This window comes from Chiloscyllium punctatum, chromosome 30 (genome assembly GCF_047496795.1).
Source record: "Chiloscyllium punctatum isolate Juve2018m chromosome 30, sChiPun1.3, whole genome shotgun sequence".
Taxonomy (NCBI): Eukaryota; Metazoa; Chordata; class Chondrichthyes; order Orectolobiformes; family Hemiscylliidae; genus Chiloscyllium; species Chiloscyllium punctatum.
In genome coordinates, this window is record NC_092768.1 from 28,482,544 (window position 1) to 28,502,086 (window position 19,543).

Sequence of the window (19,543 nt, forward strand, 5' to 3'; positions counted from 1 at the left end):
TGAACTTTAACACGCTGCAGTATAACAGGCATGAATGGCAACAGTGGAACTCAAATCCACACCTCCTTAGAGACTGGAACCTTAATCCAGCGACGCAGACCGCTCATCCACACGACCAGACGCAATCTTCTGATTCGAGAGCTGAGCAACTGCTGGTTATTGGTCACTATAAACAAGTGGGCAGTGTTGGCCTCTCAGCACCGTCTGGTAATTGGTCACTACAAACAAGTGGCAAGTGTTGACCACACAGCCGCTCTGGTGATTGGTCATTACAGGCAAGTGGGACGTGTTGGCCACTCAGCAGCATTTGGTGATTGGTCACTACAGACTACATCAAGAACCTTCCAGTCCGGCCGGTTCCGAGAAAGGGATGGCTGGGGAGCGGCTGATGGTGGCCAGAGTGTAACTGGGCAAGTGTCCAGACATCCCCTGCTGGGAGCCTCCCACAGGCTTTGTTTACCTGATTCTCCTGGAGGTTGTCGCAGGAATTCATGAATACGGACCTTCTCGCTGGTCCAATGGTCAAGCAGAGTTGGTTCCCTTGGTTCATCAGCTGCAAAGGAATACACGTGACAGTGTTACAGATATCTGCAGGAAAGAGGTCCTGGTATGAAATCACACTGCAGACTTACAGTTGACTTGTCCTTATGCTGAAATATTCCACTATTCCTATAAGCTCCAGACTTAACATGTTCAAACTAACATGCAGTTAATCTCAAACTACCCAGGGTCTCAAAGCCCTTGCAAGACTCCCAGACACTTTGCACAGCATATTATTTCCCTCAAGGTATGAAACTCATCCTTTCATTCCCTTTATTATTCACAAGAAAGAATGTGCCACACTTTGTACAACAGCAAGTTTGTGTGTGTGTCTCTGGAGTGGGACTTGTACAAATAGCTGACCAAGAGAGTACTCAGAGGGCCATGCTTGACACTCAAGAGGGCTGAAGATCAGCCTGGGAACAACGCCCGGGCTCTGTCCACCTTCTCGAGTAGGGATGCATGCAGTGATCTCCGCCAGAAACAATTCAACCCTTTGCAAGGTCTCCATTTTGAATCCTAATTCTGGTCGTCCTGTGGTATTTGCCTCTGCTGGAACTCATGTGCTGCCTGCTCTGCCCATATGTGGCACACAGTAAGGAGCTGTTTGAGGTAGTTTCTTGTCTATTCCTTTGTCTATACTGTACCTAGGGCCTGACTAATTATCAGTGATACAGGACAGATCTTTGATGAACCTAAACAGAAGGGGCACTCATCTTTGCTAACAAGATGTCACAAAATACAATGAGTGCAACTTGCATTGCTAGTCGGGCTTAATTACTAAGGACTTTTAGGAGTTGTAGGGAGTACGTTTTTTCCCTAAGGTACTCAGGTAGAATTCCTGTCTCTCTACCCAAAGATTGTGTGTTTGCTACATCACCAGATTGGGTGGAGCTAATGCCATTTTAACACTGACCCTTTCAGAATCATTGGATTCTGGATTAGTGGTGCTGGAAGAGCACAGCAGTTCAGGCAGCATCCGAGGAGCAGTAAAATCGACATTTCGGCCAAAAGCCCTTCATCAGGAATACAGACTGGGAGCCTGAAGGGTGGGGAGATAAGTGAGAGGAGGGTGGGGGGTGGGGAGAAAGTAGCATAGAGTAGGGGAAGGGATGAAGGTGATAGGTCGGGGGGGAGGGGGTGGGGAGGGGGGAGTGGATAGGTGGAAAAGAAGATAGACAGGTAGGACAAGTCAGGACAAGTCATGAATCATTACGTTGTACAACACATTCTTGTCTGCTTTCAATACAAACCTGTCACTACGGCCTTCTTTGTTGCCTCCTAGACTTGAATACTCCAAAGCATTCCCTCACGGCCAACCACGTTCCATCCCTTCTATAGCCATTTAACTCCTCTCAAATTCTGCTGCCCCCTGTATCCCAACTCACCAAGATCCCTGCTCCTCCCTCAAACTACTGCATCCACTGGTCCTACCCAGGCTTCCGTTCAGACAACTCTGAATTTCCTATCCTTGTTTTCAATTCCCTCTGAGACCTCAGCCCCCTCCGTGATTCTGTAAATTCCTCCGGTCGCAAATCCCTCCGAAATTCCCATGGTGTCCTAAGTCTGGCCCCCTCTCTTACCCTGATCACGGTTGCTCCACTATTCCCGGGCATCTCTACAGCTGCCTGAGACCTCGACTCTGAAACTTGAACTCTAAACTTTGTCACCTTCCTGTCGTTCCCTGAAATCTCTCTGAATGGTGAAGCAGGACTGATAGGCTGACTGCCAACTTCTGCACCTACTAGTTCTGGTTTTATGAAGCTTATAGTTTTGACATGGTATTGGGGTCACCTGTTTGAATATCCACCTTTGTGGCTCAAGTGTCACTTCTTATGCTGTTGGGACATTTTGCGACATTAAAGGGGCAACATGAGTGCAAGTTGTTGTTTTGAACTGACACAGTGAGCTTCCACAAACCATGCTGCAGGGGTTTCCAACATTCAGGAGTTAACGATCCTGGGTCAGTCAACTCACTAATAGGTTCGTTGTCTTGTAGATGGCTGGTATGAACAGCTCAGGGTAGATGTTGTTGAGGTACCAGGTGAAATCCTTGCAACGCAGCCTATCTCTGATCCGTTTCCTCTCAGATACATCACCAAACAAACCCTGAGAGAGAGAGAGAGAGAGATCACAGATTACTGCCCTTTACTCCACTGTAACCTTCAGCGTCTCCTCCCTCATGCCCAAGGTGTGGATATCCTTCCCGAAATGGCATTCTGTGGTCTCCACAGGAGACCGTACTTGGTCCCACTAAGTCTTCACCTTAGGTTCCTTGGCTCTCTGCTGCTGGTTGCCCAATGGGTCCACCCTCAAGCTTCACCCAATGGAGAACAAGCCCAAGTCTTAACTGTTGGTCCAGCCTGGTTTACTATAATTTACAACTGTTTAACCAAAAGCATTCATAAACAAAGAAACGCAACTGTTTTATTAATGACCTCTTGTTTCTCCTGGATTCGCCACGGCAATGTCCTGCACGTTCAACATACAAGATAGCTTGGCTGCAGCCCTTAGGAAGGAGGCCATTCAGCCCTTTGCTGTACTATTCACTGGAACTGTATGTTAACTTGCCTGAGTTCCACCCTTGCCCTAACCTTGGCTGATCCCAACTCTGTCCTGTTCAGCCCAACTGCTTCCCACATTTTCTCCCCAGTGATCTTCACCCTGTCTATATATCACACTGTTCCTTTGCCTTCATATACCTATCAAGATTCCCAAGAAATTCATCAATATTACTTGCTTCAGCTACTCCCTATGGTAGCCCTACTTCCAAGTGTTGTGAAGATGTGTCAATGGAAAGACTAACTTAGAATATCACTGATTGAATACCTTTGGCTTTGGAAGGTGTTATATCTTGGACTCTTTAAAAATAACAACTTCCAAAAGCAAAGATACCACAGAAATAACTTATTTGTAAAGAACACAAGCAGCTGGATGGAGAAACCAACTCTGCAGAATTTTGTGGGTGAATAAAGCTATTGGATTTGAACACAGATAATCAAACACATTTTGCCTCAGGAGCTTTGGGAAGTTTTGCTTTCTCCTCTGCTATGAAACCATTCTCATCAAAGTCTGCGAGATGATAGCCGACTGGAAGATCTCATTGCCACACGCAGAAGATTCCTAAAAAAGATTATTCAAATTCTGCACCACTGTCTCCAGACAGGTATTGAGCAAAATGACATTGGCTACAGACATTTGGACAATCTGTGAATAATTCTCTATTTGGAATTGAACTTTACTTGGCCAAGGTACTTTTTAAGTTAATGCTCAGTAGTCTATGATTAGATTTTGCAGACATGATATTTTGTGTGTGTGTGTGTGTGTGTGTGTGTGTGTGTGTGTGTGTGTGTGTGTGTGTGTGTGTGTGTGTTTATTTGCTGTTTATATTTGCACAGTTTGTACCTTTTATTGATAATCCTCATATCTTTGTTTGAATAAATCTTGTTTGCAATAAACTAGTCCTTTACTTGTTAGTAAAGGCACCCAGCTGATTTGTATCTGATGTAAAACACAACTGGCAATATCACCTTCCTTTTAAATTCAAACTTTGTTGCGACCATTGGGGGAGTGGGGTAGGCTAAGGAATCAGTTCATCCCTATTACTCAGTCTTAAGATTAGGTTCCCTACAGTGTGGAAACAGGCCCTTCAGCCCAACAAGTCCCACAGTGACCCGCCAAAGAGTAACCCACCCAGACCCATTTCCGTCTGCCTAATGCACCTAACACTGTGGACAATGTAGCACAGCCAATCCACCATAACCTGCACATCTTTGTACTGTGGGGGGGGGGTGGAAAGCAGAGTACCCGGAGAAAATCCGCACAGACACGGGGGAGAATGTGCAAACTCCACACAGACAGTCGCCCGAGGCTGGGATCGAACCTGGGTCCCTGGCACTGAGAGAAAACAGTGCTAGCCACTGTGCCATATTTTTTTTCCCTCCCCATCCATTATTAACTGCTCTCAAAATTCCTCCAAAGATGTCCCTGAGTCCTCTCTTTACGTCTTCCCCAGCCACGCCAGAGTTCCCCATGTGATCCTGACTTCTTCAGTGAAAGTCACCTTCTCCGCAATGTCTGCTGCTTCCTGGATCCGATGGTAAAAGATGTTCTTGTACTCATCCATCCATACCTCAGCCACTCGCACCAGGTTGCGATACACGACCTGCACTCCATCTGGGAAGGTGTACGGAGTGTCGCTGCGAAACACGTGCCCCACGACAGAGCAGGGTATGATCTCAAGTTTCCCACCACACTGCCAGACCTGTGAGTGAGCAGACATTTAGTCATGGTCAAGGTGAAAGGAGGTGGGAGGGCATTTGGTGAAAGTGGCCATCAGCTTATTTGGGTCCGTTTTCGAAATGATCTTTGGGTGTTAGGTTTTTTTCAGCTTTCGGACAGGGAGATAAAGGATACACAATACAAGAACACACAAATACCAGTGGCTAGTGAAGTATTTGACGCACTGCTTTTAATTTTGCAAAACTTACTAGATTCAGAGAAGGGTCGATTCGCTAGAAATAGTGAATGCAACCTTTTTACTCAAAAGAAAAGGATGGAGACAGAACGTGGGAAACAATAGGCGACTTAGCTTAACCCTTATCATACAGAAGATATTAGAAGACATTGTTAAAGATGTTAAAACGGAGCATTTATGAAGATGTGGGTGTACTGTACCTTGAAGAGAGGTAGCAGAACTACGTGGCAGTACCAAGTGTTCTGAATAAGGTAACAATGTAACACTTGGTCAAAAGTTAGATTAGCTGGAATGCGTGGAAATGACAAAACATATTTGAATTGGGCCAATGAATTTAAATTATACCCCAAAAAATACCAAATTCCAATCACTTTTGACTTTAGTATATTGGCAATCTTAAAAGCCAATGACAGAATCCAATGCTTTGGAGGTCTAGGACTGGGGAAAATTGAACAGTTGGGAAGAGAACTGCCAAACCAATGACATCTGCAGACTGCCCAGAGAATAGTTCTCATAAAGGTACCTTTATCGATGCGTGACCTGTGAAACATCTTTCTTAAGAAGAAGAAAAGAAGACACAGAAAGATCTAAATAGAAGATTCGACAGCTGGCTGGTTTTGAAAACTTGAATTTTTGGTAAATTTTAATCGGGGGTTTTATTGGATGAGTACTGTAGAAGAGAAGGTAAAAGATAGGTTAGAGGAAGGAGTTGTAAATTGTCGTTAATTAGTTATTCTCTGTTATGCTTTAAGAAATAAAGTTGTTAATTTTTACTTTAAATAGTTCTTGGCCTCTTGAATTTTCAGATTATTGCACAGGATAAATCTTTTCTGTATTGCTGGTGTAAATTAAGCAGGAGGGTTTAGCCATGTCATTACAATGTTCAATGTAATCTGGCAGAGTCATCATGGTTTTGTGAAAAAGAATGGAGTTTTCTTAAGGAAATAACATGTAACATGGACAAAGGGGAATCGGTGGTTAGATTGTACTTAAGATTTCAAAAAAAGTTTAATGTGGTATCACATTAAAGGTTACTGTTGAAAATGAAGACCCATCGTCTCAGGGATAATATATTGGCATGACAGAAGATTGACTGATGGACAAGAAACAGAAAGTGGATAATTTTCTGTCAGCAAGATGAAATAAATGATGTGCCACAGAGATCACTAATGGGGCTTCAACACTTTAAGAATTATATAAATAACTTGAACAAAGAGATCGAAGTTATGGTTTTTATTTTGCCAATATCAGATAGATAGATAGATAGAAAAGTAAATTATGAAGAGGACATAAGGTGGCTAAAAAGAGATATAGATTGATGAAGTGAGTGAGTGGGCAAAGACCTGAAAAATTAAGCATAATGTAGGAGAATGTGAAATTATTCATTTTGGCAGGAAGAGTTATATCATCTAAATGGTGAGGGATTGCAGAGTATTGAAGTAGTGAGGTGTCCGAGTGTCCTGATGTGTGAATCACAAATGTTGAGTATGTAAGTACTGCAGGTAATGAGGGAAGCAAATAGAATATTATCATTTATTGTTTGGGGTGTTGAATCCAGAAGTAGGGAATATTCAGAAGTATGCTTCGGTACTGATTTCCACTGACTGCACCTTTCAAACCCACAGCCTCCACCATCTAGAAGGACAGAGGCATGGGAACACCATCCAACCTTCGTTCCAACCGCACACCGTCCTGACTTGGGAGTGCAATACCGTTCCTTCAGTGTCACTGGGTCAAAAACATGGAACTCCTAATATTACTTTGGATGCTCCTTCGCTATAAGACCTCAGTATTAGCAATGGAGTGAATTTGAAAAGAGGTTACACAAGGCACTGGTGAGACCACATCTGGAATACTGTTTACAGTATCGTTCTTCTCAATTAAGGTGCGGGAGGATGCAAATGCATTGGGAGCAGTTATGGTTGTCTCGTGAGGAAAGGTTGGAAACGCTAGACTCATCCATTGTGGTTTAAGAGAGTAAGACAGGTGGACATGGAGATGATGTTCCCTCATGTGGGGATACCTAGAACGAGGCGCTTTGAAACATCATCTCAAAATAAGAGGCGCCCATTTAAGACAGGGATGAGGACATTTCTTTTGTTCACCGTGGACCTCCTCTTCAAAAGGCAATGGAAGCAGCATCTTTCAGTATTTTTAAGAAAGGTAGACAGGTTCTCGATAAGCAACGGGGGGTGCTGAAAGGTTATCGGGTTTTGCCTGGAATATGGAGTCACGATCTTACAGGGTAGTGAAGCTGGCTCAACGAGTGGCCTACTCCTTCTCCTCATTCCTATAATTGTATCCCACATCACCGCGCAGAAACAGTTTCCTCATGCTGCCTTGACATCATTATCTTAAGTCAGAGAGAGGTGCAGCACATTAACAGACTCTTCGGTCCAACTCGTCCATGCTGACCAGATATCCTAACCTAATCTAGTCCCACCTGCCAGCACCCAGCCCATATCCCTCTAAACCCTTCCTATTCATATACCCATCTAGATGCCTTTTAAATGCTGTAATTGCACCAGCCTCCACCACTTCCTCTGGCAGCTCATTCCATATACATACCACCCTCTGCGTGAAAAAGTTGCCTCCTAGGTCCCTTTTAAATCTTTCCCCTCTCACCCTAAATCTATGCCCTCCTGTTCTGGACTCCCCCAACCCAGGGAAAAGACTTTGTTTATTTATCCTATCCATGCCCCTTATGATTTTATAAACAACGATAAGGTCGCCCCTTAGCCTCCAAAACTCCAGGGAAAACAGCCCCAGCCTGTTCAATATCTCCCTATAACTCAAATCCTCCAACCCTGGCAACATCTTTGTAAATCTTTTCTGAACCCTTTCAAGTTTCACAACATCGTTCCGATAGGAAGGAGACCAGAACTGCATGCCATCTCCAAAAGTGGCCTAACCAATGTTTTGTACAGCTGCAACATAACCTCCCAACTCCTGTACTCTGACCAATAAAGGAAAGCAGACCAAATGCCTCCTTCACTATCCTATCTGCCTGCGACTCTATCTACTCTAGCTAGACCTAGCCTGTGGTTTTGAGCAAAGTAAATCGTCCCTCAACCTTCTCTGCTCTGAGAGGAAATACAACCCCAGCTTCTGTCCATGTAACCCAAGTCCTTCAACTCTGGAACCGCTCTCCTCAATATTTTCTGCACCCTCACTAAAACTCGCACAATTCTCCTGAAGTGTGATCCAAGTACTGGACACATTACTTCACTTTAGATTGAACTAGGGTTTTACAAAGGCTCATTGCGAGTTTCTTGCTTTTCTGTGCTGTCTCTGTTTCTGTGCTGCCCAGGATCCTATTTGCTTTTCCAACTGCTTTCTCAACCTGTCCTGCCACCTCCAATGATCTACGCACATAATGCTGTCAACTCCCTTGCTCCATTTAGAATCGCACCCTGTATTCTGTATTGCTTGTCCTGATCTTCCTTTCAAAAGGAATCACTTCACACTTCACTACATAAACTTAATCTGTCACATATTTGCCAGTTCCACCCGCCTGCCTTTATCTTAGCGTCATAGTCATACTGATCCAACCAGTCCGTGCCAAACATAATTCCAAACTAAACTAGCCCAACCTGCCTGCTCCTGGCCCATATCCCTCCAAACCTTTCCTATTCTTGTATTTATCTCAGGGACTTTTAAACATTGTAACAGCGCCCACATCCACCACTTCTCCGGGAAGTTCATTCCACAGGTGAACCACCCTCTGTGTAAAAGATTTACCCCTCATGTCTTTTTTTTTAAGTCTCTCTCTTTTCACCTTAAAAATGTGACCCGTTGTCTTGAAATCCTACACTTGCAGCACCTGCTGCACTCCAGTGAAAAAGTCCTGGCCTTTATCTCTAACTCAAACCTTCCATACATCCTGATAAATCTCTTCAGAACCCTCTCCAGCTTAACAATATCCTTTCGATAACAGGGAAACCAGAACTGGACACAGTATTCCAGAAGATGCCTCACCAATGTCCTGTATAACTTCAACACGACTTTCCAATTCCCATACTCAAAGGACAGAGCAATGAAGGCAAACGTGCTAAATATCTTTTGAGCCACCTTGTCTATATGTGACGCAAATTTCAAAGAATCATGTACCTGAATGTCCAGGTCCTTCTGTTCTACAACACTATCCAAGTCCTGACTATTTATTATATAAATCCTGCCCTGTTGTTGTACCAAAAATCTTGAAGTCTGATGAATGTCTTCCTCTCAGTTCTCAATATTTTGAAGCTTTGAGCCATCTGCAAATTTTGAGAATGTGTCCTGTACACCCAAGTCTTTGTTTATTATAATAATATAATCAGGAAGAGAAGAGGAGAGTGCCAGAAATATTTAGAGACATCACTGCACAACTCACAGGCAGTAAATGGTGAGGGTGAAGGAATTCAGGGATGCACAAGAGACCAGAGTTGGAAGAAGTGTAGCTCTGGAGAAGGTTACAGAGATAGGGGAGGTGAGGGCATGGAAGGATTTGAAAACAAGAAAGTAATTTTTAAAAGTTTGGGACCAGGCACCAATAAACGTCAGCAAGTACAAGGTCACTTTAAGTATCTAATGCTAATCAGCGTCATGAGATTCCACCATGTTCACTTTCCACGTGTTTGAGCAATGTTGTGAGATGATACAGAGGTGTTAATTTTGTCTTATTTACAGAGGCTTACGTTACCCGAAAAGACAGCTCCAAGTTTTCTCCACCCCATATCTCCAATTGGGGATCATAGGTCCCAATGTGTTCAAAGTAGGCTTTAGAAACAGCAAAAAGTCCGCCAGAGATTACTGGTGTCCTGCAAAATAAAAAGCAATAACATTTTGCGTACCTGATTGATGAACCTCAATTTGTGTCAAACTATTTTGTTCTAAAAGGCAATCAGTTTCACAAAGCCATTCAAAACGAACAAAAAAAAAATCAAAGAACAAAAATGCTGGAAATCAGAAATAAAAGGGGGTTCTGAAAATGGGGCACTGGACCCGAAACATTAATTCTGCTTTCTCTCCACAGACGCTGCCAGGCCTGCTGTGCTTCTCCAGCAATTTCTGATTTTGTTTCTATTCAGAGTCATAGAGATGTACAGCACAGAATCAGACCCTTCGGTCCAACTCGTCCATGCCCAACATATATCCTAAATTAATCTAGTCCCACCTGCCAGCATTTGGCCCATACCCCTCTCAACCCTTCCTATTCATATACCCACCCAGATGCCTTTTAAATGCTGCAATTGTACCAGCTTCCACCACTTCCTCTGGCAGCTCATCCCACACACACACACCACCCTATGCGTGAAAAAATTGCCCCTTAGATCTCTTTTACATCTTTCCCCTCTCATCCTAAACCTATGCCCTCTAATTCTGGACTCCCACAAACCGGGGAAAAGATCTTGTCTATTTACCCTATCCATAACCCTCGTCAGTTTGTAAACCTCTGTAAGGTCACCCCTCAGCCTCTGACGCTCCAGGGAAAATGGCCCCAAGCCTATTCAGCCTTCCCCCTGCAGCTCAAACCCTTCAACCCTGGCAACATCCTTGTCAATCCTTTCTGAACCCTTTCAGGTTCCACAGCATCCTGACAATAGGAGGGAGACCATGCTGGATGAAGAACAAATCCTGGACATCAGGGAGAACTCTCCTGACTCTTCTTCGAAACAGCAGTTTTCTTTTATGAGCACAACGGGAAAAGGGGCACCCCTGACTGTGCAGCACTCCCTCTGTCACGTACTGAAGGGGTCAGCTCAAAGGTTGAATGCCTGAGGTGGGAGCTGGAACTTTCTGACTCCAAAGCCACAGCGTGCCACAGACAGAGAAGCTCCTGTGGATTTGCTCTGACGCATCGGTCGAGGGTACGGGCTCGAGGCCGGGACCTCTGTCTGTGAATGAATGAAAAAAAAAACACAAACCGGACAGGGGGTGAAAGAGGAGAGAGGGTTGGGAACTCCCCCCTCCACTCTCCCCACGCTGGTCGCCGCTGACCTGAAAGGGAAGCTCTCATCCTTCCTGGCATCGTTCTCGTACGCGGGCAGCTCCTCCCAGTTGAAGGACAGTGACCAGTCAAAGGTGCCACGGGAGTGGTTGTGCTCATCTGCAGACGGTTTCTCCACCTCAAACGTGTGCAGGTTGATGGAGGTGATCTGTGGGCTGACCACCACCTGCTCCAGCTTCACAATTCGGGCCAGCAAGGGCTCCAGCCAGCCGTCGAAACATTCGCCTACGGGGAGGAAGGAAAGGCACACTCAGCGGCTCTGACACGGGACAACAAGGGACGGTGGGGGGTGGGGGGAGGAGGTGGAAGAAGTTCCCCCTCCCAGTACCATACCATCCTGGTACCTCACACCGCCCCCAAACCTGAAACACTCACCATCTCAACAGGTTGGGGACACAAATCAATGGCCCCTGTGTAGCTCCTTGCCCAAGTCCCCGACTGAAGTGTGATGTCCCCTGCCCGGTACTGAAGGGTACCTCGAGCCACTGGATATGTTTACTGAATCCCGATTTGGGTGACACAGTGGCTCAGTGGTTAGCACTGCTGCCTCGCATCGCCAGGGACCCAGGTTCGATTCTGCCCTCAAGCGACTGTCTGTGTCTCTGCACGTTCTCCCTGTGTCTACTTGGGTTTCTCCCACGGTCCAGAGATGTGCAGATTAGGTGGATTGCCTCTGCTAAGTTGCCCAGAGCATGCTGGCTGGGTGGATTAACCATGGGAAATGCAGAGTTACAGCGATAGGGTAGAAGGGTGGGTCTGGGTGGGATGCTCTTCAGAGGGTCAATGTGCATTCAACGGGGCCAAATGGTCTGTTTCCATATTGTGGTGACTCTTTGATTTACCCCATTGTATCCTGGTACCTCACCTTGATTCCTTACCCTCCCATAACACCTCAGCCATAACTCCATACCCTCAGAGTACCTTGACCTGTCCCCGATTCCTTACCCACATTTCATTGACTTCCTGACATCTTGCCCTCTGAGCACCTCTCCCATGATTCCTCAATCTCCCAATACCTCACCCTTCTAGTATAATGTCCACATTACACCCCGTCCATATTACCACCCTTCCCCTTCCATTTTCTAGTGCAGGGGCGTTTAACATTTTCACAGGAAGGGCCGCATTTCATTCCTCTACCTCAGGCACTTTCAGGCACGGGGCAGCTTTCTGAAAAATAAGGCATCTTGCTATCAGTCAAAATAGACAATGTGCATTTTTATGAATAAATGAGCAGACCAATTAATGAGTTTACTTTCTCTTCACTCCATTGAGCACCAGTCTCGTGAGATATTTGCTGTGTGCTTGCTTGCACAAGTCTACCCGTACATGATGTTGGGTTTTGTGGATCGATTAAACGAGAGATGCAACAAGCCTCCTGTACCCCAGCAAGAATCAAACGTGCAGACTGCGCGTGGGTTCGATAAATTTTGAATGGAATTTGCAACAATTTGTTTGTCCCACTCTCAGTGAGCATCAGCCATCAATGAAGACAACCCTAAGATACTGGCAACGTGCTTTTTCTACAGGACCGAAGGGTCTGTTTCCATGCTGTACATCTCTGTGATTCTATGAGATAGCAACCAGAGAGCCCGGCGAGTTTGTTTAATTTCAAGATCGGTTGAAAAACAGTCTCTCTTTTACAGCTTTCCATAATTGGGAATGCTGCCTGCAGTAAGCTGTTTGATTCTAAACAACAAGACAGCAGTCCAATGCATTCAACTGAGAAATGGCCTGTGTATCATGGAATCTCTATAGTGTGGAGGCAGGCCATCGAGTCCAAACTGACCCACCAAAGAGCCAGGCTTACCCACCCAGACCTACCCATCCCTGTAACCTTGCATTTCCAGTGGGTAACAGAGCTAGCCTGCACATCCTTGGACACCATGGCCAATCTCCCACGGTCAATCCTGCATATCTACGGACAGTGGGAGGATGCCGGTGCACCCGGAGAAAACCCACACAGACAATGGCCCAAGGGTGGAATCAAACTGGGGTCCCTGGAGGTGTGAGGCAGCAGTGCTAACCACTGTGCTGCCCAATTGTAACTTTAACACTTCCCAGCCTCTGTGTGCTTCAATGACAATCGTTAATCAAACAACAGGGGGGAGAAAATCATAAATTAATTACATAGAAAATGCACTTAGGGGAGGGGCATACTCCCCCATTGAGGTAAAATCCTCTAACACATAAAGTGAGTCGAGAACGAATAATGGGTGGGCATTTAGCACATTATTTGTTCACCCATGTGACCAAATCCAATAGGAAGAGGCGTGTCGGGCTGGTGATTGACAGGCCAACAGTTAAACAGTGCAGCATAGCTGGCCGTTGCAATAATGGCCAATATTCCTTTTAAGCTTCATGGCCACACAGCCACTGGGACAGTCTGTGAATGCCACTCGGCACGTGAATACATTGACTTCCTTTTCTGGAAGCTGTTGCTAAAGCACAGATCTCGGCCAGACCTCACAGCAGCTGGAAAAGTTAGTCGGGACCTTATAGAGGTTTATAAAATCATGAGGGACATGGATAGGATAAATAGACAAGGTCTTTTTCCTGGGGTGCAGGAGTCCAGAATAAGAGAGCATAGGTTTAGGATGAGAGGGGAAAGATATAAAAGAGACCCAAGAGGCAACTTTTTCACGCAGATGGTGGCATGTGTATGGGATGAGCTGCCAGAGGAAGTGATGGACTAGTACAATTACAACATTGAAAAGGTATCTGGATGGATATATGAATAGGAGGGGTTAAAAGGGATATAGGTCAGGTGCTAGCAAATGGGGCTAGAATAATTTAGGATATCTGATCGGCATGGACGGGTTGGACCGGAGGGTATGTTTCTGTGCTGTGCAACATTATGACTCTCTGAGAGGGTGAAGGATCAGGGAAAAGGCCAAAAAACGTGGATAAGGCCACAGGGGTGTCGGGTGAACAGAAGGAAAGCACAAGCGTTCGTACTTACAGTGCGAGTCGAGGAAGGCCAGGACCTCTCCTGTCGCTACAGAGCTCCCCAGCAACCTGGCAGATACTAATCCTTTCCTCTTCAGCTGTCTGACCACCTTAACCCCCGGGAGATCCTTGACGTAACTGTCTAGCTGTTCCTTCAGGTAGACTGCAAGCGAGAACGTGGTGCCGTTATACTTGATAACTCTGACGAAACGCACCCCTGGGGATTTGTGCCCAACCCCAACATACCGTCTCCCCAAACCCAGACACACTTTGGCTGTTGGTCACCTTGGGTTGCCCATCCTCCTCACTGAACCAACACTCCCACACCAACCCGAAAACGGCTGCACGGTTTGTTAACCAACCAGGAGACACTCCACTGAACAGCCGTTTCACCCCCCCCTCTCGGTTGGTGAGCGATACAGACAAAGAATCCGCATTTGTGTCGTGCTTTTCATTACGTCAGGACATCCCGAAGCAATTCACACAGACAATGAATAGCTTTCGAACTGCAGTCACTGTTGCAGGCTAAGTAAGACTGCAGCCAATTCACACAGCGTGAACAGCAATAGGGCATGTGGCCAGATCCTCCATTTTACAGAAGGATGATGGTTGGGCAGAACACCGCAGAGAAACCTCCAGCACACACGACAGTCACCGCGGAATCTCTGACACTCACCGTGAGATGGCAGACACGGCCTTGGGATAACATATCATCAGAAAGATGGCTCCTCTGATGAGGCAGCACACCCTCAGGCCTGCACTGAGCACACAATTTGCTTTGTTCCACTCAAGTCATTGAACTCAAGAGCTTCTGAATCAGAGTGCACCCACTCAGCCACCGCATCCTTTTCCAGCAAAAATCAGGGATAGCTTTTAGAGTCTGGGGTCCTTGGGTGGTTTTTTCATCATCCCTCTAGACTAAACAGAAACAGACCCTTCCGTCCAACCTGTCCATGCCGACCAGATATCCTAATCTAATCTAGTCCCATTTGCCAGCACTTGGCCCATACCCCTCTAAACCCTTCCTATTCATATACCCATCCATGTACTAATTTGCAATCAACGCCCCGGGTCAGAATCTGGTGCAACACTCAGCTGAAAGGATTCAACGAATCAGCAGAAGTTCAGAATATAAATAGAGACGGCAAGAGCAGATCAGAGGTGAGGAATACAGCAGCAAGTAACTCACCTCGTACTCCCCAAAGCCTGTCATGGCACAAGTCAGGAATGTGCTGGAATACTCCCTTGGGTTGGGTGCAGCTCCAACAACACTCAAGAAGCTTAGCACCATCCATGACAAAGCAACCCCCTTGATTAGCACTACCTCCACAAACATCCACTCCCTCCACCACCGATGCTCAGGAGCAGCAGTGAGTACTATCTCCAAGTTACACTACAGAAGACCCTCAGACAGCACCTTCCAATTCCACGACCATTTCCATCTAGATGAATAAGGGCAGCAGATACACGGGAACACCACCCCACGTGCAAGTTCCCCTCCAAGCCACTCACCATCCTGACGCGGAAATGTATCTGTTTCTTTACTGTCGCTGGATCAAACTCCTGGAATTCCCTCCCTAACCGTATTGTAGGTCCACAGACTGCAGCAGTTCAAGAAAGCTGCCCCCCATCACCTTCTCAAATACAATAAGGAGGGACTGTCCCGGCCAGTGACACCCACTCCCCACAAGTGAATAAAAGGGATTAGGGAAGATGGCAGGCTGTTCTGCAGTAGCATCCTTTTCCAGGAAAGGAAACATCTCCAAACACTAACCTGGAATCAGGATGTGGTCCATCTTCAAACTGTGATACCTGTTATACCTTTCTGATCTGCTCCTCTTGTTATTAAATCTGGTGGTGTATTTAACCAGATGCCTCTGTGACTTCCAGTCTCAACTATCCCAGTGTTCTCCTAACAACCTCACAGTTATCATGAACCCCATCTCAACTAAAACTCTTCTGCCCAGATTCCAACTCACACCAGGTCCAGTTTCCTTCTGTTACCCCAACCTATGTTGGCTACAGCAATGACTTATGATTTGGAGATGCTGGTGTTGGACTGGTGTGTACAAAGTTAAAAATCACACAACACCAGGTGAGAGTCCAACAGATTTAATTGGAAGCACTAGCTTTCAAAGCGCTGCTCCTCCCTCCTGATGAAGGAGTAGCGCTCCGAAAACTAGCGCTTCCAATTAAACCTGTTGGACTCTCACCTGGTGTTGTGCGATTTTTAGCAATGACTTAAACATACCATTCTCATGCTTTCACAGAAATCCCTCCAAGACCTTAGCCGTTTCTCTCTCACCGTAATCTCCACTCAGCCTGCAACCGTCTGAGGTATCCTTCAATTCTGACTGGTCCAGCATCCATGACTTTAATCGCTCCGCCTGGGAGCCATGCCTGGGAATAAGGTCTGAAATTCCCTCCCTAAACATCTCTACCTCTCTCTCTCTCTCCTTTGTAAAACCCCGATGGAACCCTTGGTCACCTGTCCCAGAATCTCCCTCATGTACGACTCTCCATCAAAAACCGCCTGGTGTTCCTTCTATGAATGGCCGCGGGATGTTTCCACAGGTTCAGAGGCGCTACAGCAATGCACACGTTTCTGAGGGATGGGTTTGATCTCAAAACGATACTAAAAAGCCATTGAATTCTGACCTTCAGTGCTGGCGTCATCCACAAGAATCACTTCCCTCAGAACCAGGGCGGGGACTGTGTAGAGAACGCTGTGCACAGTCCGCAGCAATGTAGTCCAGGCCTCATTATGGAAGGCAATGATGACACTAGTGGGCGGCAGGGGAGGGCAACGCTTGAACCTTTGACTGATACACCTGAGGCGGGTGGTAAAGAAACAGAACTTGGTCAAGAAATCAGAGAGAGTGTCTCTCATTTCTCCCTCTCACCATCAGTTAACTAGATTTCCTCAAACTTACCAATGCCACCTTTAAATTCTTTTCCAAGCAGCAGAACATCATGCAATTATTCCTCGAGCTTCGGGTCTCCATTCAGATTTCCCCAATAGACTTGTGATCAGAGGATCTGGGAGTTCTCATGTGTATCGAGTACAGCAAATAATTGGGAAGGTAATTTGCCAAATGACACATTGGCCCACATTGTAAGAGAATTCAACAGCAAGGATCTTTAGCTACAATTGCATAGGGCTTTGGTGAGACCACGCTGGAGTACAATGTGCAATCATAAGGCTCCCGACTGTCCTTACTTCAAAGAGTGTATAGCTAAGGTTCGCAAGATTGGTTCAGAGAGCTGTCTGCAAGATTCTCTGACATTTAGAAGAAGGAATTCATATTTCAAAGGGTCATGTTAAACATGAAACAGGTTAGAATACAAGTTCAATATGAAGGATACTATTAAGCTGGAGAGGTTTCGGAAAAGATTTACCCAGCAGGACTGGAGGGTTTGAGTTATAAGCAGAGGCTGTTTAGGGTGGGACTTTTTTCACTGGAGCTTAGGAGGTTGAGGGGTGATGTCACTAAGATTTATAAAATCATGAGAGGCATAGATAGGATGAATTCCAGATGTCTTTTCCCTCGGTTGGGGGATTTCAAGACTACGGGACATTTTTAAGGTGAGAGGAGAAAGTTTGCGGATGACACCAAAATTGGAAATGTAGTGGACAGCAAAGAAGGACATTGGTTAGGCCACTGTTGGAATATTGTGTGCAATTCTGGTCTCCCTCCGACAGGATATTGTGAAATCTGAAAGAGTTCAGAGAAGATTTACAGGGATGTTGCCAGGGTTGGAAGGTTTGAGCTATAATGAAAGGCTGAATAGGCAGGGGCTGTTTTCCCTGGAGTGTTGGAGGCTGGGGTGTGACCTTAGAGAGGTTTATAAAATCATGAGGAGCATTGACAGGGTAAATAGACAAGGTCTTTTCTCTGGGATGGGTGAGTCCAGAACTAGAAAGACCAGGTTTAGGGTGAGACGGGAAAGATTTAAAAGGAACCTAAGGAGCAACTTTTTTCATGCAGAGGGTGGTGCAGGTATGGAATGAGCTGTCAGAGGAAGTGGTGGACGTTGGTACAAATACAACATTTAAAAGGCATCAGGATGGATATATGAATAGGAAGGGTTTAGAGTGATATGGGCCAAGAGCTGGCAAATGGGACTAGATTAATTTAGGACATCTGGTCAGAATGGACGAGTTGGGCCGAAGGGTCTGTTTCATGCTGCACATCTCTGTGACTCTATGAGAAAAATTTTAAAAAGACATGAGAGAGGCAACTTCTTTACACAGACAGCAGTTTGTGCGTGGAATGAACTTCCAGAGGACAGTGCAGTTGCAATGTTTAATGACATTTGGATAAGTACGTGAATAAAAAGTCTTTGCTGGGGATATGGGCCAAGTGCAAGCAGGTGGGACGACAGGTCGTTCTGCTATAATGCACGTTTCATTAGCGTGAACTGGCTACAACACGATTGACGAATTGTGGACATTGTTTGGATAATGTGAATACTGAACGGGCATAGCAATTTTCTATTTGTGATCTACTAGAGCGTGATTTTCTGTAGCGATTTTCCATAGTGTGATTTTCTGTAGCACGAGGTCGCAGGGGAACACAGGTTTCACATTGTAGCAGAACAACCTTTTTTTTAGGTTTGGGATTATGGTCGGCATAGACGATATGGTCCAAAGAGTCTGTTTTCATGCTGTATGACTCTGTGATTCTGAGTAAGGGCCATGACTCACAGAATGGGGTGAAAAGTGAGCAAAAATAACCAAATACAATAAATGACAGCATCTGGGAGTGGTTTTGCATCGGAAAAGGAGATGGATCCTCCATCTGTAGAAGGGGGAGGTTTTATAAACACATAAGCCTGACCGGCAGCAAAATCTATAAATATTTAACTGGAAGTGGGTGGCGGGCATTAACTGCTGATTCAATTGAGACCCTAGCAATATTGACATTGACATTGCTGAGCTACCCATCACCTCCTTCCAACTTTGGCTGGCAACTGCCCAGGCACAGGGACATTCCCACCCACCCACCGCCCAATGCCAACGCAAGTCCTTACTCTGGAGGTCTGGGGTCAGGTCCCAGTCCACGGTGTATCGAGATCCTGTCGCTGACAAAGACGTTGAAGCCGTGCTTCTGGAAACCAATGGACCGTTCGGTCGCCTCCTTGAAGCTGAGGCCATCCAGCACCAGACCACCTCCCTGGGCACCCGGTGTGCCCAGGTCCTCCTGGCGCCGCCCCACAACAGGCCCTAGCTCCACCTCGGAGTAGTACCCGGGTGGGCAGCGCCGGTCGACGCTGGCTGGTCTTCTGCTGGGGGCCTTGGGAAGGATGAAGGTAGTGCCCACCTGTGACTCTTCCTTTGACCACTCTGTCACAGCCATTTTGGATAGACAGTACGCCAGAAACAGGACGAGGGTACAGGTGGTCAGAACCACCGTGAACTTCTGAAGTGAAACTATTTTCACTCGCCAAGCCATTCCTTCCTGAGTGACATAAAAAAAACAAACCAGTGTCAGAATTAACCACTTGGTGCATTTTGCTTTTCAAAAAAGAAATTTCCTGGCCCAATCTGAGGGAGCCATTGAATTTGCATGTATAAATATTATGTAATT

General features: G+C 45.9%; 1 protein-coding gene across 3 annotated transcripts in view; it reads right to left on the minus strand.

Annotated features, from left to right (window-relative positions):
• LOC140455354 (polypeptide N-acetylgalactosaminyltransferase 3-like) overlaps positions 1 to 19,543 on the minus strand; it is a 37,411-nt gene that overhangs the window by 8,709 nt on the left and 9,159 nt on the right. For all 3 annotated transcript variants that reach the window (XR_011952823.1, XM_072550142.1, XM_072550143.1), the window contains exons 2-9: positions 18,987 to 19,414; positions 16,611 to 16,783; positions 13,966 to 14,115; positions 10,997 to 11,231; positions 9,699 to 9,816; positions 4,604 to 4,804; positions 2,518 to 2,649; positions 461 to 553 (exon numbers count right to left, since the gene is read on the minus strand). Coding sequence is in view for 2 of the 3 variants with exons in the window: in XM_072550142.1 (XP_072406243.1) it covers positions 461 to 553; positions 2,518 to 2,649; positions 4,604 to 4,804; positions 9,699 to 9,816; positions 10,997 to 11,231; positions 13,966 to 14,115; positions 16,611 to 16,783; positions 18,987 to 19,408 (1,524 nt within the window). In the remaining variant the exon portion in view is untranslated. The remainder of the gene's footprint in view (positions 1 to 460; positions 554 to 2,517; positions 2,650 to 4,603; positions 4,805 to 9,698; positions 9,817 to 10,996; positions 11,232 to 13,965; positions 14,116 to 16,610; positions 16,784 to 18,986; positions 19,415 to 19,543) is intronic.